Source organism: Cavia porcellus, unplaced genomic scaffold (assembly GCF_034190915.1).
Source record: "Cavia porcellus strain 051 isolate PalLab524CR breed Dunkin Hartley unplaced genomic scaffold, mCavPor4.1 scaffold_13, whole genome shotgun sequence".
NCBI classification, from domain to species: domain Eukaryota; kingdom Metazoa; phylum Chordata; class Mammalia; order Rodentia; family Caviidae; genus Cavia; species Cavia porcellus.
The window spans coordinates 36,413,525-36,438,155 of record NW_026947496.1 but is presented as its reverse complement, the minus strand read 5'-3'; the positions used below and the strand labels follow the sequence as shown (position 1 = coordinate 36,438,155).

General features: G+C 34.6%; 1 protein-coding gene across 6 annotated transcripts in view; it reads right to left on the bottom strand.

The window, feature by feature from the left end:
• The window catches only part of Ryr2 (ryanodine receptor 2), a 659,796-nt gene that overhangs the window by 374,366 nt on the left and 260,799 nt on the right, over window positions 1-24,631 (bottom strand). The window contains exon 3 of one of the 6 annotated variants that reach the window (XM_063260107.1): window positions 2,897-3,001. The exons of the other annotated variants lie outside the window; for them this stretch is intronic. Within the exon in view, the coding sequence (XP_063116177.1) occupies window positions 2,897-3,001 (105 nt within the window). The remainder of the gene's footprint in view (window positions 1-2,896; window positions 3,002-24,631) is intronic. 6 annotated transcript variants of the gene reach the window in all.

Here is a 24,631-nt window from a genome sequence, read left to right as displayed (position 1 = left end):
CCATGCATTTATTAATAAACCCAAGAATAAGAACAAAGTGGTTCTTAAACACAAAATGCAATGGCATGGTTCTAAATGGAAATCTTTCTTATCATCACCAACTGTATTTTCATTGCTACGTGCACATCAGAGCATGCTGAACATAAAACAGAATCAGTATTATTCCACTTATTGAATTACATAAAGAATTCAGAAAAATTATTTTTAAAAAGGAACATGATTTTGTAAATAAAGTTGATCATGAAAGTGAGCAATCAGATAATATACAAGGTTGTTTTTGATGCACTGCCAATTTGTCAGGAAAACAATAATTTCAACAAAATTAGCACTTCCTTGCTGATACATCATTCTAGAAAAACATATCTACATTTTAGCAAATCTATTGCAGAATATTATTAAATTGTAAATGTCATCGTGCTTGACAAAACAGTTTACCATAGAATTCCATGATGTTTTCGAAGGAAACACTGTGACATGTAAGGAAAGAGGACATGGATATCTACAGTCTAATAATTGATTCCGACAAGTGCCAGCAGCATCTAGTTATCATATGACCAGCCATGTTATTTAGCCAGTATACATTCCTATGATTAAAGTTGTCACTGATGTGGAAAAGAGCTTCCCCTCCTGATAAACAGTCACTGTCCTAAAGCGCAAAAGTGCTCTCTAATCTGGACCACTGCAGGGTCCTCCTAGATATCTGTGAAAATTGCTCAGACTACCTGCACATCCAGCATTGTGGCTAGGGGCCACCTGACTACCTGCCAAAGCAGGTGCTATGCCAAAGCAGTTGTGAAACATTTTGAATATCACTCTTGAACATAATAAAAACTCAGCAATCTAAATTAAAGTACCTGTTGCTATTGGACAGTAGTTTCTTCCCAAAAGATAGCAGTAGCTAAAAGTAAGATTCAATTCCATAAAATATATTTCTTTCCTATAGCAGATTTACCTCAAATTACACAACCTAATTAATGGTTATCATAGGCACATTGGGTTCTATAAAATGATATTCCAGACAGTTCATCAATTACCTCTTTAATTCTGGTAAAAGCTTTTCTAGAGAAAAATTCAAAGTGAAATCCATCTAAATAAAAATATTTGAAAGGGAGGGACCCAGATATTCTAACTAATAAATAATCTTAAAAGCATACACTTTAAAATAGTATTTTAAATCATTTCTTATACACTTAGAATATTTAGAACTTGGCTAGACCAACCTCATGATTTGGGGGCAATTAAAAGATCTTTGTATAGTTGTTAAATTTAGAAAAAGCAGGTTAGCAATATAAAAGTTAAGTTTAGGGCAATTTGGGTTGGCACCTACAAAGACAGGCAAAATAGCAATACACATTTTTGAATTTCTTATGCAAAAGAAAATTTATTTTTCTCTGTAAAGACAGATTTGCATTTCAAAATCGGTAGGCCATGCTGATATTTAAAAATCAGGAGATACTATTCTAGGTAAACTTTAACAAGTTGAATTGAAAATGGTTACACTTTATTTAAGCCTATCCATAAATATTTACATGAATGTATAGAATTTTATAAGAAGTTTCATAAATTTTAATACAATAATATCAACTTTGTTATAACCAGAAAGTGAATTTGAAATATTAAAAAACACAATTTTGGAGCTTTATAAAATAAACTTTTATGCTATTATCAAGTAAAAGTCACTAAAGTTTGTTTTGTTTTTGGGCTTTTTGAGACAAGGTTTCACTATGTTATTCCAGGCTGCCTTGGAATTCATGGTGATTCTCCTGCTTCAGTTTCCCAAGTGCTGGGGTAACAGGTACGCACCACCATCACCGGGTTAAAAGTCACTGAAGCGTATCCTTTGTATTTAGTATGTTAAAATTAATTTTTTTAGGGGCTGAGGATTTAGCTCAGCGGCAATAAGCGCCTGCCTTGCAAGCAGGCAGTCGTGCGTTCGATCCCTGGTACCAATAAAAACAAAAAAGACAAAAAAAATTAAATTTTTTTAGAATTAATTCACAAACACATTTAAATTCTAAGCTATGACACTGAAATTTTAAAAACTATAGGGAGCTGGAAAAAAGCTCAGAACTGACTGCTCATTTATATGAAATGATTGTTAACATTAAATCTCTCACTCAAACTGGAGCAATGATATAATAATAACAATAATATTCATTTAGCAAAACAAAATTCTGCTTGTATTTCTGAATATATACTTAATTAAGCTGTACAAAACTGTGGTAATTAAGTATTAAAAAAAGAAAAATTTGGTAATTTGTCCTCCTACTTAATTCTAAAGTAGTTAGAAATGCGCATATATCAGAAATTAGTAATGGCATGTCTCATGGAAAATAAGAAATCACCAAATAGGCTTTCAAAAAAGAAGGTCTACCTTGGGAAGCAGAATAAAAATTTCAATTTTCAAAAGAAAATTACTAGGTGTTTTCAAAATTACAATTGACTGAAGCCATATCAACATACTTTCTTTACCTAAAATATGTAACAGTGCCATGAAATATTACTTGCCATAGAGAAGCTCAGAACACAGTCACATGGTTAGAGGCATTTAAAAATCAAATAAAAGTTAACGAAACACAGCCATGCACAAAGCAATTAGTCAAAACAGTAAGAACAACAGCTCTGAACATGTGAGGACACACACAAATGCTCACAGAAAGGCTCTATTTTAAACCAGATATAAGCATGAGGTGCCACAACACATATCACACGAAGACTGTTTTTTTTTTTTTTTTCTAATCTCCAAGACACCACAGGTCTGCTAGACAAAATAAACAGTCAAATCTAAAGAAATCACAAGTAATAGCTATTGATCTCCAGCCCCTGTGGGAGCAACTATTTATACAGCAGCTGAGTTCATTACAACACTGCAAGTCTACATAAACTTAGTACTTGCCCCTTCCGATTTCTCCACCGTGTTGGCCAACATCTCCTGTAGGGCCCGCACTGAGAGGGACTGCTCCAGCACAAAGGTGCAGATGGACAGGTCTGGGGGTACATTCTGTGCAGGAAGAGAAAGAGTCATCAGTATGCCATATTCATCAAGCATCAAGGGTAGCTTATCTTCATGTACGCCAGGCCCTCCTACAGAGTCCAGCAACTCGGTAGTACCCTGCGGTCAGTTCCCCACCATCAAGAGACACAGTCATCACCACTTGCATTTCATACGCTACTGAACTCACAGATAATGCTTTCAGCAGCACATATACGAAAACTCACAGTAACAAAAGCTGAAAGTTATGGAGTGTTCACTGGGACATGCACTGCACCTGGAGCTTCATCCGTAACTCTGTGGTCATCTACAGTACAGATTCTCACTATCATCATAGGGTCAAACAAAAAGTAAGCTACTTTTCCAAAGTTACAGAGTTACAAAATGTGCAAGCCAGGTTTCTGCAGTGTTCAGCTATTCATTTCTAAACAAGCAGGCTGTTGAAAGATAATAGTAACAACAACAACAACAACAACAATAATAATAATAACTGAGAAATGATGCTTGCCTGAAGTCAGTACTTCAGTTAATCAAATATAAAATTGAATTGATGTAAAATATTCATTTCACAGGTTTCTCATTATGCACAAAGATAAAAATTACTTTATCTTCCTTTCATTGTATGTCCTTTTTTCTTCTCTTCTAGCTTGGGGATCAGAAATTAAATTCTCATTCTGCACATATGTATGTAGCTTTATTTTCTCATCACCAATTTTTGCTCCTTTTTCTCTCCACTCACATTCATTACTCCATAATCCATAATTAACTCCATAAAATAAGATTTTTTGAAAATCTCAAAATGAAATTACTAAAGAAGGAAAGGAACCAGAGTAAGAGCAGATTGACAAGTGAAAGCTAACTGGACATTCTTGGACTTGCCATGCTTCAGCTTGAGATAAGCAGGACTTAGTATGCATCTGGTCCAGGTAGATACAGGGAGATGCTCAGAGATATCCATGAAAAAAGATCATTATAAATACATTAAACCAAAATATAAGGACGATTATATCTTCTTCATAAAAGCAACACTAGGAAGGTAAGCTGTTACAATACATCAAAGGAGCAGTTAATAATGTTTTAAGTAGGTATTACTTAAATCACAGCCATCAGAATTTTTTTTCATTAGCAAAGAGTGGCGCTTTCTGGTTTCAAAGAAAGACTAAATACTAGGGTTTCAGAATTAACATTAAAATTATTTCATCAGTACATGAAAGACATAATCAGGCCACAAGGCTTATTCCATCCCACAAGCTTTGCAGCACCAATGTGCTACTGATTAAATGAACCTTCTTTCTCTCAGTTCCTCCTTGCTGCAATCATAGGCCTCCATGCCCCATGTTGACCAACTTCCTGTCCTCCTTGGACAAGCTGAGCCAGCAGTCAGGAATCCTCTCAAATCTGAGCCTGGCTACTGCTGTTACACTCTGCAGCTAGTCAGAGAGGGGCCTACTTTCCCAAATCCAAGGGTAAAAGACTGGAAGCCAGGAAAGAGATTCTTCCACTATGAATTTAGGAATGAACAGTTTTCCTTAAATTTAATTTCCGGAGTTATAAGTATATTGATTATTCTTTCTCTCTGCTTCAGATGAAGACAAACACTATCAGGTTTAAAAAAATCTGATAATAGGGCTGGGGATATAGCTCAATGGCAAAGCGACTGCCTGGCAAGCACAAGGTCGTGAGTTCAATCCCTGGTAGCACACACACAAAAAATCTATTAATGGAAGTGATCTCTTCATTCATATCCCTATCAGATGTACTCTGGCAAACAAAACTGCTAGGATGCTATGCTATTAACACTTTCTGGCCAGCTTGCATCACTGTGGTACATACATTACTGTCCTGTGCCACCTGATGAGATAGCTATGCATGTACCAGTGCTGCCTCCAAGTTGCCCAGCAGTGAGACACACAAATTATGGCCCAGTTGTGAACATGTTAAACGCTAAGCTGGAGAACTGACACAAAGTAAATGTTTTGATGTATAGCATTTGCCTATTTTTGTAATGTAAATACTTCAATCAATGCCGGGTTCAGTGTATCAAAATTTACAAATCAGCTCACAACAATCCAAAATGTCAACAATCAACTTTCAGTAGTGTTAAGAACTGTTTCAACCACAACATTGTGCTGATTTCACACCAATATCCATTAATTGCTTTAGAATTTGTATATCATAAAAGTTAGGAAACTGAATGCAACAAACAGGCCACCTGAGCAAGAATTCAGGCCTCATAATTACCTGCTCTTAATTATTCTAGTATTTAACTTCCTTCCCTGAAAAACAGGATAATCGTTATATCATCCTGATATTGTGGTTGGGAAAAAGAAATGAGATAGTATATGTAAAGAATTTATCCGTGTCAAGAACATAGCAGACTCAAACTAAGCAATCCATTATCACTAGGCTTCATATTGTAAATTGTCTGTACTCATACATCTATGAAGTATCTGTTCATTTATTAAAGCTGGTTCTTAAACAGATTCTAATTTGGGCAGGCAGAATTGCAAAATACAAATCTGTAACTACATACCTGTCCATAACATAACAATCAAAATGCTCTATTATTTTCTCTTTTTTTATTTGTACGTGTTAGTAGTATGTAATGATTACATTTATTGTGGGAAGTAGGTACATTTACATATCTTAATTTTTTAAACTTTCTTTCTCCTCTCCTCTTTACCAGTTGCTCCATCTCTAGATCTCCTTCCTCTTAGATTTGCAAAAGATATACCTTCTTTTTTCCTATTGCCTATCTTTTATTTTGCTCTTTAAATTATCTCATAGAAGATAAGCAATATTTAAGTTTGTGGGTCTGATTTAATTCATTGAATTTCATAACTTCACAGGGCATCCAGTCCCCTAAAAGTAACTCAAATTTCTCTTTCTTTATGGAAGACTAGTATTAAGTTGTACACTTGAAAGATATCAAGTAGTTTCAAGAAAGGGCATTTTCAGTTACAAGTTTATATTCTGAGTCTATTTACATTGCTTTATACCTCACTTCGATCAAAGTGTTTATATATGGATTGCTATACATGTTATTTTAAAGATTCTGAAAAACTTCATGGATTTGAAATGAATTAATCTTGGCAAATGAACTTCATTTCTTTACAGTGACAGGCCTGGTACAGATATTCTTCCAGACAAGGAGAGCAGAAAGGAGCATGCAGCAACCCTCAAGGGCAATTCTCTGTCTCTGTGGACTTAACCCATTTTCTTGTGTATACTTTCTCCAGTAACCTTGACATTTTTACATCCACTACAGCACTGACATTCCTCCTCTTTTTAAAACTATATCTGAACTCTGGGAAATAGTCTGTCATTAACCAAAAACACCCTACATGTCCCCAGACTGAATGACTCCTAATACTAGGCACAGAAGAGAAGATGTAAATACTATTTAAACATTCATGGCAGAAGTTACAGTTCACAAGTTTTGAAAGATTGTCAACTTTTCCTGAGTTTTTTATTTTTGTTTCACTCAACTCTGATTATTGAGAACGTCAACTTTTAGAAGTTCAGTTTGAAAGTACTTTGCTTACTTTTAATGTATGATCCCAAATGTTAAAGGAAATCTTGATATAGTATTCTTTCCATTATTTGTGCTTCAAAACACTTAGATCATATCGGAAAATAAACCCAAAACTGCCACTGAGCATGCACACTTGACTCTTACATCACACATGACATGCCCTGCAAAATTAAATAACAAAAAGTGGCCCAGTCTGTCTGGATGTCTATCCAGATTGACAGAACAGTGCCCAAAGTAAGCAGGCAGGAATTAACTAGTGTTTTTCTTATGGAGATGACACTAATTTCATCAAGGTGTCTGTATTTTGACAAAATTAACATGCTTTCAGATACCACCATGGCTGTGTGCCTTCTCTTCATTTTAAAATAAAAATTAGTCATCATTCTCTTTAGCAAGTGAATGTCACATAATCTTAGAGGAAAAAGTTCTCCAGAATGACCACAAAGCAGCATTTGGTTTGTTGGCACTGCAGAGGCCATGTAAAATCAATTAAGCTTCCACCTGAGGTACCCACCAAACGATTTTCTACAGAAGTATCTGCCTAATTCACTTAAAAACCTATGGCCATGTCATTACCTTAAATAAACTGTACCTAATAACTTAAAACCATATAAGTGACATTATACCATCTCTCCTGTTAACACTACAATAACCTATTCCATTATAACATTTTGGGGTCTTGGCCAATGGGTTTCTTTTGCTCTCTCTGCTCAAAATACCCATCTCCATGTCCTACATATGGAAATGATTTCATATTTTTAAATTACATACAAATAAAATCACATTTGAAAACATTTTCCTTATAGAGAAGGCACAATTATTCATCATGGACTCCCTTTATTACCAGACCACCCCGATATAGTGACTTGCATGAAGAAAGTGTTCAGTGTTTGATGAGTTAACCTCGAACTGTGAGTTCATCTATTTCTGGAAAAGGAAACATGCATGTAGGCTCAGGGGCAGTTACAGCTCCAGGAGATTTCTCTACTTTTTGGTTTTCTTTTAACAATCCTAAGGTTTCTATCATGAAGGCCATTAAACTGGCTTTTTAAACCGATTTTCAATTGTGCACAGGGTAACAAAGTGTATCGCAAAATATTTTTGTAATTAATAATGTGTTAAATCTTGATAGTATGACGGCTGGGGATTTAGCTCAGCAGAGTAAGTGCCTGACTGGCAAGCACAAGGTCGTGAGTTTGATCTCCAGTACCAAAAAGAAAAAAATAAAAATAAAAAATAAAATCTTGATAGTGTGATAGGAAAATATATAAAGAACTCAGAATCCAGGTCTACTAATTAACTTGCCAAGAGCCCTTCTGAAGTAAATCTGTGTTTCCCCACCTGGTAAGGGGAAAACACATATACATTTGAAGAATTTCTGTGATTCAAATAAGAAATGCAATGCAATATTAACTGGAAAAAGGAGCTGAAACATAATTTTATGCATCCAATTTAAGAAAACCCTAAATTAAATTGAAAGCTCAAAACCAAAGCTGCTCATCTACCAAGTGAACACAGTATACATGCACATAGAACAGATGGCCTGATGCTGAGAAGGGTTTGTTTTTGCTGGGCCACCACCTGCTGAGAGCCTTTGGCAAGGCACTATGACTGTTAAGGGTCAACTTCCTCCCACATTAGAGAGATATCAAACTATTCCAAAAGATAAAGTTGTTGTTGTTGATAATTTACCAACCAAAGACATGACACTAGGCCTAATTTCAGCTACCAGATGGGGAATAATCATCTCCTTTAAAGAGGAGACGCCACTGTGGCAATAAAACTATGGCCTTACATCCCTCTAATTTGTAGGAAACACGGTGCTACATTTTTGATTTGCATGAAATACTGCAGAAAGGAATTATCAACCAGATTATAAGTAAATCTGACTCCATTTTTTCCTCTTCATATTTCTCCAAAACTCCAGTCAAAATATCCCACCATATTTCCAGCCCAGAAAAGTTATTTCCAGAGCTTCTCTGAGTGTTCCAGGTTTGGCTAGTTTCCTTGTCCTGCTCATTTTGTCTTTATCCCACTTTGCGCCAAAGGCTAACATGATGGTCTTTGTTCCTGTGCTAATAAATTCTTTCACCTCAGCTTTCTGAAAGATAAAGCACTGCTCTTGGCTTTCTTGACAACAGTGGTGTCCAGGTGAGAGAGGATGTATTATCAGGTTTAAATGAGTGATTAGCAATACACTGCCACTGCAAAGGGCCACAGCTGTGCTAATTAAGCACTTAATTATGAAAATCCCTGGTGAATCAGTGGAGTTTCACATGCTTTGCTCAGCATTCATTTTGCCTCTCTGTATCTGTAATACAAAGCCCTTAAATAAATAATATTACATAGACATGGTAATCATCTTATTTTTACAATCATTTAAAAAGTCAAAAACCTACCTATGTCTGTGCAAAATAAGAAGTGGACTAATTTACTGTTTCATTTTGTGATGCCTCTCTTGCTTTAACATAACAAAGCAACACTGTCTGTCACAGGTCAAATGTGTTCACACACATCCTGGGAAGGATTTTTCACTGATGAGCAAAAAGTACATGGCACTGGGAAAGTAAAACACTGAAAGGGAAACCAGAAGAGATGCTTCTCCTGCTGTGAACTGATAGTCAAGATAATCTTTATGTTCTCCACATGAGATCTGCAAATTAATACTTCAACTTATGTCACCACTTGCTTCTAAACACTAACACCAAACAGATCTCAGACTAATTTTTAACCTATTATTCATGATAACAAAGATCAGTCACGATCTCAATCAATTTATTTGAACTCCAGGTAATGTCCCAATCACACAAGTTGCATTTAGGATATAATTTCCACCATTTATATATATACTATAATGATGTTTTGAGAAGCTGCAGTCTCACCATTACAGTCTCACCAATAACATGTTCCTGCTGGCCTGAACCATAGGTGGTGCATAGCTGACTGTCTCACTAGATGACTTGAATTTCTGGTAATACAGATCTAATTACTGTATCAGTCTTTTTACTATTAAAACTAATAATTCTATAAATTTACAAAATCTAGTTATTTTGATTTGATTATTTCCCAAATATAAATATTAATAGTATTCATAATTTAAAAATTCATACTAGTAATCCAAAAATTTGAGTAATCTGCAATCATAGTTAACAGCTCATCAATAATTCTCTACAATTTAACATAGAACTCTTACAAGTATCCCATTTGTGTATCTAATGTGCATTACAACTGCTGTACGGAAAATTGGCTGTATTACAACTTTTATACTATTTTAATGTTTTCCTTAAGGAATTGTAATATGATAACATCTGAAAAGCTGAATCAATGCCTTTCTTTACATTATTGTAATCAAAGACACTCTGAGAAGCAGTACAAGCTATCGTATGGGACAGTCATGCATGTACCTACTACCCACAATTAAAGTACATGGGAATCACTGAATTCCAACCAGAACTTCCTAGCAGTGAGATATATGAAGTATGGTCCTTTTGTGAAAGTGCTAAATTCAGAAAGTTTAGAGCTGTCTGAAGAAATACATAAATGAATGATTAAATAAATTGAAGGGACAAAGTAATTAGCTGAAATATTTAAACCACTGAGGCAGCTGAAACAGCCATACATTACTCTCTTCTCAGTGATTTTCCTTAAAAACTCTAAGCATTTGGCAATGTCATAAACAAAGATATAGTAATAACAAAGATAAAAATAATATATGCCCCTAATATTCATTGAATAAAAGAATAAGTGAAATTCCAGCTTTGCTGTACACAAGTTACCAGTGAATCACAGATTGTGAACAAAATTAATAGTGTCCTCAGTGAAAAATTCTTATGATTAGCAACAACGCCATCTCCAGGGAGCTTTGCAAAAAGGAGATTTAGAGAGAACACGCCCAAAGAGAGTAAGGAAGAGTAAATAGTTTTTCAGTACCCAGATGAACCTAACCATCTGCAGTATGTCTTTTACTATAAGAGCCATGGTCCCTTGCCTCACAGTCGGGGTGAACGAGGGGAACAGCTCACGCAAACATATGGATAAGTGAACCAAGAGACTGTGACTGAGCTACAGTTCCACCAAGTCAAAAGGACAAGAAAAGGGGAAGAAAGCAAGAGTTACGGCTTCCAAATCAAGTTATGTAGGCAATAAGAGGATGTCTTCAAATTTAACTAGCTATATAATACAGTGTACATGATCCAGGCATAACCACACAAATACCAAACATCTCATTCTTACCTGGTGTATAATTTCATAAAGTTGTGCTAGATTAATTTTATCTCAATTAATTTAAAACAGCCAAATGTCAATTAACTGCTCAGCATATTGTCTGATCAAGCTGGAAGCAACTTATATAGCATGGAACCTCAGAAACAAGAAACTTGTTGGGCAGCTCAGCGGGTCCAAGGACGATTTTCACAGGGAAGGTCCCAAAGCTAAAGATCACACATGTGCAAGACACCAGCAACAACAGCAGGAGACATGGAGCAGAGAAGAGAACAAGAGCAAGAGCCACCTGCATCTTTATTGTATAATTCTTATACAGGTTGTTATCTCACATTTATATTCTTACATAGTGCTGTAACCAAGGCACATGTGCTTACCTGTGCTAAGTCATGGTTATATAACTGTATCATGCTGCGCACCTGAGCTAGACAAACAGGGTCACATCGTCAGGGGTCCTTAGATGTTCCTGAGCTTTGAAGCAGTCTGAGTGATTCCCCACAAAACTCTACGTAAGAATCAGACTGAAACACTCTGCACCTTGGAACTCTAATTAGAAATATGCTAGTATGGAATTAAAAGCCTAAGTCAAGGTAGGTATTTTAGGTTATGAGGCCTAAAGATGCTGAAGTTGTTTTGTGAGGCTTGATTGACTTAATGTTAGATAATCTGGACACAATATAGAGATCCATTAATCCATATCAACAATAAACCTGTAGAGGAGCCTAATGGAACATAAATACAATTCAGGAAACCACATATTTCATCTCACCTAACACATAATTCTGTTCAAAAGCAACCATAGGTAACACAAAGAACTCAAAGGATATTTTAGGAGCTAACAGCTTGATGAATTAAACTCTACATGTGATACATTTTTATGTTCAAGGATCAACTCAGGATAGGAAAAAAGGTTTATGAACCACATTTTTAAAAGAAATTATGGGGACCTCCTCTTATGGCTGAAGGAAGGGGTAGGCATATCCTTTCCCTAAAAAGCAAGCCCAATAAAATTGACAAAAATATCACTTTCAGAGCTGTAGGAATTAATTTAAGGTATACTAACATTTAAGAAATTTGTATGCTTAAAAAAAAAAAGCAGTGAACTTTGAGTAAGAACAGTATGGTGTTTTTTTCCACGGGCTTCTCTTATCTCCCCCAGGTCGGCTTACATGGCAGTTGGGCAAAAGCATGGCCTGGACTATAAGGATCAGCAGTTTTTATTCCTCATCGAAGTGCTGCTCATGTGATTTAGAGCACATCACATATACTGCACACTACATTATTTGTGAGAGGAACACATTCCAGGAAGGCCCAACTGCTCTGTCAGTCTGACTCAATCTATTCTTGACTGAAGTTGCACATGCGCAAAAAAGGCAACTAGGACCCAGCAGAAGGTACTTCTAGGCAGACATGACAGTAGCCAGGACTTCTCATGTAGTTCCTTACCCACACACAAGTCCACTTATGTTGCATGGACAGCACAGCACCCAAAACGCCCGTGCACAGTTTCTATACAACCGTTACTCAAACTCTACCACTTACAAATTTGGTCTTATAGACAAGAATTCAAAAGAAATTAGAAGTAATACTATTGCCTAAGCATCACAGGAGAGACCTATTTTACAGACTTAGTCCAAAAATTTACCAAACAATGAAAAAACAACCAAAAACATACAACAATAATCTCCAGTAGGAAGTATTAGCATTTGGAGTTATTTTATTACCAAATATACAGTTTTAAAAAAAATTATGACATGGGCAAAACACTATAATATTATCTTCCATATTGATGGGAAATACAGCAAGAAAAAACACTTCTGAATTGGACTTAGCAGATAAAAACTTGAAAGAAATGATTATAATATGTTAAAAGAATGGAAGGAGACAGTCAGTGGTATAGTACTATGCTTGTATAGCACGTGTGAGGCTCTGAATTCAATTCCTAGCACAGGGAGGAAGAAAAGAGGAAAAGATTGCTTAAAGAACTAAAGAAAATTATTACAACATTGAGCCAACAAATAAAAATTCTTCACAAGAACATGGAATTTACAAAAGGAGATTATGTATTTCAGAATAGTAACTGAAATAATAATCATGTCAGAAGGACTCAACTACAGACTGGAGAAGAAAGAATCAATGAACTTAAAGATAGTCCTATAGAAATAGTTTAATCTGAAGTACAAAAAAAAGGAGGGCGAGAACAGAGACCCATGGGACAATATCAAGCCTCAGAAATCTTTGAAACAATATCAACTGTATTAATATGCATGTAATTTGAGATGTAGAAGAATAAAAGAGAATGGTAAGAAGCAAATGAATTCTGGGCATGACAAATACACCTAGGTACGTTATAGCCAAACTGCTGAGAATCAATGACAAAAATAAATATTTAAAGTAGCAAGAGAGAAAAATATTTATCATATGCGATACAGCATCAACATAATTAACAGCTGACTTCTTATTTGAAATTTGGTCAGAGGGCAATGAGATGACACATTCAAAGAGCCGAAAGAAATGACTAGCAAGTAAGAATTTGAAATCTACCTAAATTGTCTTTCAAAAATGAAGGTAAAATAAAGACATTTCCAGGTAAAGACTGAGGATTTGTTTTGAGCATAGATGCCTTAGAAAAAATACTAACATTCTTTAGTTTACTGCAAATTTAGAGGAAGAAATAAAATAACACTTTCTCTCATTGCTGAGACAAAATACCCAACGTTCAAAGTTATGGGAGGAAGAGCTTATTTAGTTCACAGTCTGTAGAGGTTTCAGCCCATAATTAGCTAGCTCCAAAACAGAGTGGTTTGGCAGAAAACAGTTCATGGCAATGGAAGACAGGAAAGGCAACAAGAAAAGAATGAGACAAACCTCTTTCTGTTCCCTATATTGTATCCAGTCTACTGGGATTCGGGTAGTGCCAGTCCAGAGGACTGATTCAACAATCGCTGACCCTTAATCCCAGCACCCTTAATCTCTGGTGGTCTAGGGATTTTTGTATAAGACACAAGCAGGAGGTACAGAAGAGGTACAAAGGCAAGACTGAACAGCCTGGCAGTTCTGATTAGCTAGCAGGGTGAGATCATTAGTTAATGAGCTAGATTAATGACCCCAAAGCTTGGTACAATAGTATCCTGTGTGTTTGGTTACAAAGGTCAAGAAAGTAACTACAAAATCATGAAGCAGTCACAGAGCTAGGCAGTTTAAAAACAACAAAGTTTTTAAACAATTTCTGTTGTACAGTTTTTCCCTTTCACCAGCACTGTACCATAAATCAATCACACATTCTAGATTCAGCTACCTCAAAAAAAGCCCCACCTAAAACTGCATAAGGCTTTGACAGGACATCTAGAAACAAACCATAACATACTGGAAGGGAAAATATAAAATATTGGATCAATATAAAAGATTCTAAAACTTTTATTTCTTAGTATCTTTAAAAGACATAAGAATTTGTAAAGAAATAGTTACAATACTATCAAGTAGTTATAATAATGTATTAGTGGGTTTAGAACATATGTAGGTGCAATATGCTGTAATAACATATACATGTATAAATAACAAAAATGCACAAAATAAGAGAAAAGAAATTAAGGTAGGTTAAAACAAATTTTCTGTATTTTCCTAGAATTAAATTAGCATTAATATAAAATAAACTGTGAAGATTTGATGAGTCAAGGTGAATTAAAATCATGCCTACTGTAATAGTTAAAATACATAAAATGTAAAAACATGATAAAAATGCAGGATAAGCCAGACATAGTCACATATGCCTGTAATCCCAGCACTCGAGAGGCTGAGGCAGCAGGATCCTTGCAAGTTTGAGACCAGCCTGGACTACAAAATGAGCTCAAGCCCAGCCTAAACCACACAGTGAGACTGTTTCCAAAGGACAAAAAATGTAGAATAACTCCAAACTGAAATACTTATGGTGTCAAGCATTTCAGAGAAAGAACACTCAATCTGTAACAAGGATACAAGGCGAGATATAAAATGAACCACTTCAAAATTAAGTAAGTAAAGAAGAACCTAAACCAAGGCAAAAGGGAAATTTGAGGTACATTACAAAAGATGAAAGAAAACTGGATTTGACAAGTAATTGGATGTGGATGGTGACAGAGGAGCTGAAGATTATGCCAGCATTTTAAACAGGAAACACTACCCAGATGGTGCTGCCACTGACTGAAATGAGGACACAGGAGGAGGAGAAGACGTGAGGAAGAAGATAATACACTCTCTCAGGGACACCCTAACATTAGCCACAAACTGGACTTCACAGGAAGATGTCAGACATGTCAGAGAGACGCTCACGCAACAGAGGATGGGAAGATGTGAATGTCTTCCGGTGGCAGAGGAAGGAAAGTCCTGAGTGTACTGAGAGGACAATACTAGCTAGTACTAATTCAGGGACTACTGTGCACCTGTTCTCAGTCAGCATTCACTGCCTCCTCAAGAGCTCAAGTTCTCCTCTGTCTGAAATAGATGTTATTTTAAATGAAAGAAAGACATTATGCAACAATATAAACAAGGAAAAGACATTGGGGAAGGTGACATTACGGAATAATGAAAGATGCTGGAGTTAAGGGACAAAACCAAAAAGAAAAAAACAAAATTGGCAGGTGATAAACCCGGCAATCAAAGGAAGAGAGGCACAGCACATTTTTCAAGCTACGAATTGGGGAGGGAGGTGAAATAGGGTGAAAATGCCAGAGCTTCTAGATCAAGGAGTTAAAATGCCACCAAACATATTTAAGAAAAACAATTTTAGTAGCAGTACTAGAGAAAAAATCTATTCCAAAAGTCCTATAAAAGATGATGTTTTCTGTATCACAGCAATAACAGATGGAGAATGACAATTTAAGAAACTGGCTATTAAAATGGAAGAACAAGAAAGGCAAGAAACACTGTAAGGTGTCAGCGATATACTCATGTATGTATTCCAGCTGAATCACCAACATCCTAGAAAATAAGCCATCACATTCAGATCTAAAAGTAAAAATCAAGTAAAAGCCCTTTGAACTGTAACATAAAAAAATTTTTATATTCTATGTTTCAATGCAGTTTTTTAATTAGTTATTTTTATTTGCCAGTATTCTTAGGCATGAATTTCTTTCCATACCTCCCATATGCCTATCTTCTATTATCACTCCATCTTGAGTTGTTTCTACCAAATGAGACTTCCTCCAATAACACTTTAGGCCAGTCAAGGAATTACTCAAGTGCAAGCTCTCTACCTGCTACACGGAAGCAGGTTCTAATGTAATTTTCCAGCACACACGTATGCTTACCATTATTAAGCTAAATAACATAACTTTACTTTTCATGTAGTTCCTCTTTCCATCTGTATCATTTTTTAACTGACTTTCCATTTCTAACTCCAAGCTCAAATACTACATCATTCACAAAAGACTTCCTGATGACTCTAACCACCTCATAAAGCACATATTTACAACACATCTCTCACACTACGTAAGTTACGAAGACTTGGTTCCTATCCTAGTACTCCAGCCATCATGTTGACTATTCTTCACTGTTGCCCATGTTTCATGATTGAGCATTAAAAGAAAATACAATTTTTATGTCAGGATACACATCACTACAAATGAACCACTGGAAACATACTTTTAAACATTCCCCAAGAAATAGCTTTATATTATTTTTTAAATGAATCCAAGTAAAAGATTCTTCCAATGATAAATACTAATTTTAATATAAAAACTAATTTTAATAGCAGACTAAAAGTTCAGATTCATACTGATGTGGAAAAAAAGGCGCAGTATCTTCACCAAGTGAGATATTAAAAACTCAAAATTACCTTTACTCTATTACTTCAATATTCTTCACTGTAGGAAGGACAGAGCCAATCCATTCGCAGGTAGACAGATGAGGAATGGGTGGAAACTGGACAAAGAAGATGTGAAAAGCAAAGATACCTGTATTCACCTACTTCACTGACATGTAATTTATTAACTTGGCTCTTTACAGCAGTCAGACTGTTGAACAAATTACTCAGTTGTAAGTATTTCATTTGACAAATACCATAATGGAAACCAGTAATTGATGCCAACTTAAATTATGCTAAAGAGATTTCATTATATAACCACCATTAAATTTTCACTATTTTATTTCATTAACATAACCACTCCTCTACTTTCTCCAAGCTATTGCCAGTTTATAATAATTTTATCTGCATTATGTGGTCACTTGTATTTATGACTATCCACAGTTAAAGAATAAATGATCCAGAAAGTCCCTAGTAACTGCTAAAAGGCATCTTTCTGAAGAAACCAATTTCAATTCCTTCATGACAGCAGCAGGGCAAAAAAGATAAGCAATACAAAATATTACAGACCAGAAAGAAGCCTTCACCTCTGTCCAACAGAGTAGCAGAGTCTTTAATTGCTAAACTAGTTAATACAAACTCACATAACACATGTTGACTGATATGTACAAAACTAGTAATTTGTTTGCCATATGTACTCAGATTTAGACTAGCAACTCGAAAAGTAGGAGAGTAGTACTATATAATTTTGAACCTTTGGCTATCAACATTTCAAGAAATTACAAAAACTCAGCTGCTGCTTGTCATTTTTCTTTTAAGATTTCCATAATTTTATTTTGTGACAATAAAATTTCATAACAAAATAAGAGAATAACAAACAATAACTTATATACTGTGTATCATTATTGCCAATATACCCCAATACACAGTCCAAGACACAGACAAAAAAGATTTTCTCTTACAAAGAAGAAAAGAAACAGGCAATAGTACACTTCTTATGTAAAGCTTATTTTTTCAAGATGCTTAATTGAGGTAAGTATTCTGCCTTTCCAAATTTACGCAGAAACAAAGTGCTTTTTAAATTGTTTATCTGCTGAGTTTTTTTCTAAAGTTAATTTTCCTATTACGTACATATAATCTTTCAAATGAGCTGAAAATGTTATTAGAAGTAAGATGTGAAATCTGGTCAAAAACTCATGGAAATCAGTAATATGATGGTAGACAACCAGAAAGAGGAAGGGAGACAGGTAGGAAGGGAAGGAGAAAGGAAGGGAAGAAAAGATTCATAAAACAATTAAAGATTAATTTCAGCAACTGCTAGCAGGAATGTTTTATTAAATTAGAGTAGAGATTAACAGTCTCGAAATGGTTTCAGTACACATAAAGTACACTTTCCTAATATTACTGTAACAAATTACTTTGGTTTACAGCAACACAAACTCATTCTCTTAACTAGTCTAGATAATGATGTGAAATCAGTTTTTTTGCACTAAAGTTAGGATACATCTAGGTTGTCTCCTTCAAGAAGCAAGGAGAGAGGGACTATTTCCTTGTCTTTCTGGCTTCCGTGGGCTTCCTGCATTCCCTGGCTTGTAGTCCCTTTCCAATCATCAAAGCTCACCCCTCAAACTGTACTACAGCCTCTACATCTTCTGTTCTACAGTCAAATTTTTCTCTGCCTCCCTCTTAGGACAATTACGATGACATTTTGAGTTCACTAACAGAAAATTTCATCTCAAAATTGTGAATCCAACTTGTAAATTCCTTTTGTCATATATAATGTAATATTCATAAGGTTCTAGGATTTAATTCTGAATATCTTTGAAGGTAACTGAGCCATACACATTCCACAAGTATATTTTAATTATGCATTTGAAAAATGCAATGACAGAAGTACATTAAGTAAATATTTTCTAAAAATTGTGCCATATTTTAATAAGACAAATACACTGAGGTATTAACAAATTGTATTTATGCTTCATTTCTTTTTAAAATCATAAATACTCTGTGATTCAATAATGAAAGCCTGTCTTTGACTTAAGTTTATCTTAATATTTTAGTTTAATGACTTTCAAAGTTGAAAATGAAATGTCACAAACATGAATACATGTAAAGAGGAAAAAATTCTTTTTTATATCAGTCCTACCAATTTTAAAAGGGTTTGTTGGAATTCATGTAGCAAATTTCCATTTTTTTCCACTGCCAACTAACTAAGTCCTACAAGTTAAGCATGCACTATCTCAATTTCTTTATTTGGATTAAAAAATACTTTCATTTTTTTAAAGGCCACCTAGGTGGCAGTTTTTTAAATATGTGATATGTTTACATTTTCAGGAACATATTCTTATAATAATACATCCAATTACTTCTTTTCATAATATTCCCTCCAGGCTCAGATTACACAAAAAGCAGGTACTTTCTCATTGCTAAAAATATCATCCTTTAGTTATACTACTAATTGCTATTAGTCCACTGCAGAGAAAGGTTTGTGCCTATATTGTTTGCTCTATTTTTCATGACTGTAACTTGTAATAAGAGCAACTACTTTGAAGATAACAATATGCAATGTATTAACCATTATTACTCTCCTATAATCTTGTTTTGAAATTTTGTACCATTGTTTTTATTGTTTTGGTTTTGTACCGGGATCAAACTCATGACCTTGTGCTTGCCAGGCAGGTGCTTATGCTACTGAGCTAAATCCTTGGCCCTGGGTTTTTTATTCTTTAAAATAAAAAATAAAATAAATCATCTTTACATTGAAAATATATTCAAAGGACTACATTGTAAAATTCTCCAATTATCACTCCATTAACAGAACGTGTCATTTTTTGTAAAATTTTAAGAACTCTGCCTCAAGAAAACTGTCCATGAATTCCATCTCATTACAAAATACTATTAAGATTTTATATTCTGGTTCTAACATCTCTCAGCAATACTTTGTCTGGAAAAGAATAAATCCCATATAGTTTGCTACTTCTGGGAACTTAACCTAGCTAAGGTTTTTATTTCCAGTCAAGCAGTCAATTGCTATAGCAGTTGTATGCTACAAATTTTTCACAAATGTTCTTTATAATACCACCAATCCTAAATCCTTGTTTTTTACCAAAGAACTCACTACAAATTTTTCACAAATGTTCTTTATAATACCACCAATCCTAAATCCTTGTTTTTTACCAAAGAACTCATTCTCTATGTATAACACATCTTCTCCAAAATATTTTTCAGAGTCTCACTCATTCACTATGGACAATACATTTTTCTCTATATTTTTTTCAGTCTTTCAGAAGTTCCCCTCCACAATGTTCATTGCTGAAGCATAATTAATGCAATCACACACTCAGTGCCCTAAGGCAGAATGATTTTCTTAACATTTTCTTTTTCACAACTTGTATGAAGTCTCTATGTGCCTTCCAACAGTACTTAATGAGAAAGGAATGCACTTTAGTATGTGAAATGTGGCTTTATAGTATTATTTCAGTTAATTCTATGATTATAAGTGTATTTTACAAGGGGCAGTGATTTTTGTTTTCCATGATTAAGGAAGACAAAAAGGAGACTTCCAAGTATCTTTTGAGGGCATAGAAAGTCATATGATGCACCAATTTCATGTTTTAAACACTGAGTTCTTCCATATGTCACTAACCCAATGGCTTCACACTTATTTGTATCACAAGGATAAAAGCAAACCAGTAGGTTTTGTAGTTGAATTAAACTGACATACCCATTCCAGACAGACTTGAACATTTTGGGACATTTTCGTGTCTTAACTAACTGCTTCAACCTCATAGTGTATCGAGCAAAGAGTCTCTGTTAGAAAGAGGAAAAACACCAGCTCTCAAATGTTTTTTAATTTATGCTTACATTGCTAGTACAGTCTTCAATTAGTGTGTCTCCACAAAAATGTCTTAAAATCAGCAGTCCATTTTTTGAGCAAATTTAGACAGAACTAAAATGTTTAATAATAATATAATATATAAACTAGGCATCATGGTACATGCCTATAAACGCAGCACTCCAGGAGGCTGAAGAAGAATAACAAGTTCTAGCCTAGCCTGGGCAACTGAGCAATTTAGCAAGGCTCTGTCTAAAAATAAACAATTTTTTAAAAGTTGTAGATGTGGTTGAGTGAGAAGGCCCTGGCATCAATCCCCAATAGCATAAATGAACGAATGAATGAATATTAACCCCCAACTAGTGTTTACACTAATTGTTACTGTTATGAGAATCTGACATATATTAACTCAATTTCATCTGGACTTATATAGAATAGGCACTTATTAAATATTTTCAAATGCACTCTAGTTTTGGAACTATGGCTCAGCAACATAAATACATTATCTAATATAACTTACAGGTAGCAGGTGGTGGTGTTAATTGTACTAACCATGGAAAAGACTGTCAGATTATATAGTAAATATTAATTTACTTAATGTATTAGCAAATTTTTCTTTAACTATTTTGGATAAATATATAAAAAGTTATTATCTCCTCACATTCCACTGAATTATCTTGTCCATCCTCCAGAGGTAATCACTTTGGAGATCACCACTAGTGATATATTAGGAGGTGCAGGCCATCATTCTGTAGATTGCAACAGAATCATAATATTGGCAAGATAATATAGCTAAAGGATTACAATTCAAAGAAACCCATTAATAGTTCAAACATAGCTTACAAAGACACAAACTTGTATTAAGCTGAGTTCAGCATAGAAGCAACAGTTCTCAAGATTTGTATAAATATTATAAGAAATAGACTCTAAAGGTTAAACTACTGTGTGTTCAAAAAACCATGATGTTTTGACAGAATACTAACCAATGTGGAAAATAAGAATGAAATTCAAATTAGCTTGATTTTAAAAACTCAAGGGCAAAGCTGAAAAGAATGTAAGTCAATGAATAGATACAGAAGCTAAAAAGCAAACTAAGCTTATCCGCAATAGTAATTATAGAAACACTGTAAAATTCCTACTTCCTTCACACGGTACTATCTCACTCTTACTCTGTACTATGAAAACCTTTGCTGTTTAAGAACACCTGTAGGGCATGGGATATAGCTCAATGGCACAACGTATGGCTAGCACGCATGAGGTCCTTTTTTCCTAGTACCAGAAAAAAGGGAAAAGGAAGAAGAGGTGGCAGCAGCAGCCTGTAAAGACACTACAAATCAACTGCTTGTATCATGTTTAAGACAATTCATCATGTTGTAGGTAGCTAGCATGTGTTAGAGTCCCGGCTGCTCAACTGATGTGTGTTTTTTGTTTGTTGGGTTGGGCCTTTTCTGTTTGTTTGCTTTGTTTTCGGGTTTTTTGAGACAGGGTTTTGCTCTGTATTCCAGGCTGGTCCTGAGCTCATGGAGATTCTCTGGCCTTAGCCTCCTGAATGCTGGGGATTACAGGCATGTACCACCACACTCAGCTTTCAACTGATGTGCAATCTGGTGTAAATCACCAGAATTCTCTGAACCCTCAGATTCTGCTTTCTGATGTAAAGAATAAATGAAAGCTTGCATGTGCAGTACCTAACAGGCAGTGATACAACTGGTGCCAGAGCTTTTAATCTAAAAAAGAAAATACTTGCTAGATTCAAGTAAGAAGACAAAATGGGATATTAGGATAAGGAACATATAATACAGAAAATAAGCAGAATATGAGTCATCAAGATACTATACTTTTCTTAGGTACAAGTTACTGAAAGTGTTGGAGTATAAATTTGTATAAAATTGTTAAAACCATCTTATCACTAATTAAAATGTATATTTATACTATAATGAGTCATCCTACTAGGGCAGAATGGATACAACAGAAATGATGGGCTGAAATTCAGTAATCCAAATAAGGCTTAATTCTACCATTAAAAGGACTCTGTTATTGTTATTTAACCTTCAATGTCCCAGTTTCTTCAAGTGGAAATGAGAAGTGGACAAGTTACTTAAAAGTTCCTTCCAGTTCATTCTGCTACATCATTAACAGACTTGTTTTTGCAGTCTTTAATGCCATAAATACAAATTAAATCATGAAAACCAAAACGCATGCAAAAAAGTCAAAACATTAAAGGAAAGATGTTTATTACACAAAAGAAAAGGTCAAATCACAATTTAAATGTCAAGAACATAAAACTAGAACAATATCAAATGGTTATTCTACATTTCCATCAATTAAAAAAAAACTGATTTAAACAAAAACTTTTCAATGTACCCAAGTGAAACTCACTACTATAAAAACATTAAACAATGCAAGATTTCATAAACTCTTCATACATGAGCATTTTGAGATAGTGTTGTATTACTATCATTAACCAATCAAAGCATTAATAAAAAAATATAGACTTACATATTTTGATGTTTGACAGGCACAAGGATTATCTTTAGTTTAGCCAGAGAAAAATTTAAACTTTATGACTAGATGAAAGACTTCATTTGGGCTGATATTTTAGCATAGTGAGCAGCTAATCAGAAAATTATCAAAATGGCACTTAATTTTACAGTTGCTATATGAATTCAGTAGTTCAGTAAACATTTATACCTACCAGATAACAAATCATTCTTACCTGATCTACAGATTTTCCCATCTGCTTATTAGTACAGCATTAGTAAAATTACAAAGAAGGGAAATTTTTCCATTTTGTGCTAACATTTTTTGCTTATGGTCCAAGTTTGCAGACACCTTCCAGAACCCATCTGATTGAAAAGAAGGCAAGTTCAGGTCACCTGATATCTAGCCCAGGCTTCCTTCCTCAGCATCTCACTGGCTTCCGAGGTCAGGAAGGAATATGACCAAGGCAAGAAAAGTGACACTCTCTTAAAGCCATACATGTAGTCAAATGTCACCTACTGTTCCTTAAAAAAAATCACATCATACTCAGGAATCATTCTATTGCAAAGCCAAGTTCATAGGAGGATGCTCTATACTCTTCTATACCACCCATTATCTGTTAAGTCAAGATTTTCCTTACAACACACGGTCCACTCCTCACAGAAAACTTACACAAGAAGAGTAAACATGGCTGTGATGGTTGAAATTATCTGTCTGATAAACTAGCGATATCAGAAAAATTACTTATTTGATTTGACCTTCTGAGTCTAGATTCTCAAGCAATCTGGCAGTCACATAAATCCTTCCCCAAACTCATATAAATCATCGATGAGGAATATATAAAAAACTGGAGAAAAATCTCTATACTCACCATGATCATAAAGATTATCCTAATTTATATAACTGGCAGGAAAAGTAAGGACTATCTATATATGTAAATTTAATATTGTGAAATCATAGAATTTACAGATGAAATAAACATAACTTTTAAAAAAGATTATGAGGGACAAACTAGAGCTATTTTATATGAATAAGAACGTTTTCAGTTATTAACACATTTTATTCTTTGGCACTTCAGTATAGTGAAATTCATATTACTTAGGGGTTAAAAGAAGACTCTCATTGTAGCTCTTGAATTTTGTACTTGGTAAATCTATCATCCATTCAAAAACACATTCTAAAGTTATGTCTCATATCAAAATCAATTCCACAGAAATTAAAAACAGGAAAATTATGCAACTACTAGAAGAAAAATATTGCTATTTTTGTAAGTATGTTATAAGAAAGATTTTTCTAAGGGCACACATAAAAAACAAAATCAATAGTCCTTATTAAATGCATTTTTATATTTCAGTGCAGAAAAATACTACAACCAAAGCAGTTTGTTATATACAAATGATTGTATCTGTCTGCATATGTATGTGAATAAGTAAGTTACATACCAAAAAAGACAAGTACTCTAACAGAAAAGTAGCAAAAGATATGAACAGAGAATTCACAACCACAGAGTAAACATGAGAAGTAATTGGTCGCATCAATAATCAAAGATGCACAATTTTTCTAAAAGAGAGATAGTTTATCTTTCAGATTAGCAGCTTTTCTTTACTTTTTTGCCCAGTGCTAATAAAGATATGGAAAAATGAACATAAAATCACCAATTACTCTGAAAGCTAATAAGGCAGCACATATCAAAAGTCTTGAAAAATGCATGCTTCTAACCTAGACGCTTCATTTGTAGAATTTATTTTAAGGAAATATTCAGCAGTGTTCAAACAAACTCATACATGG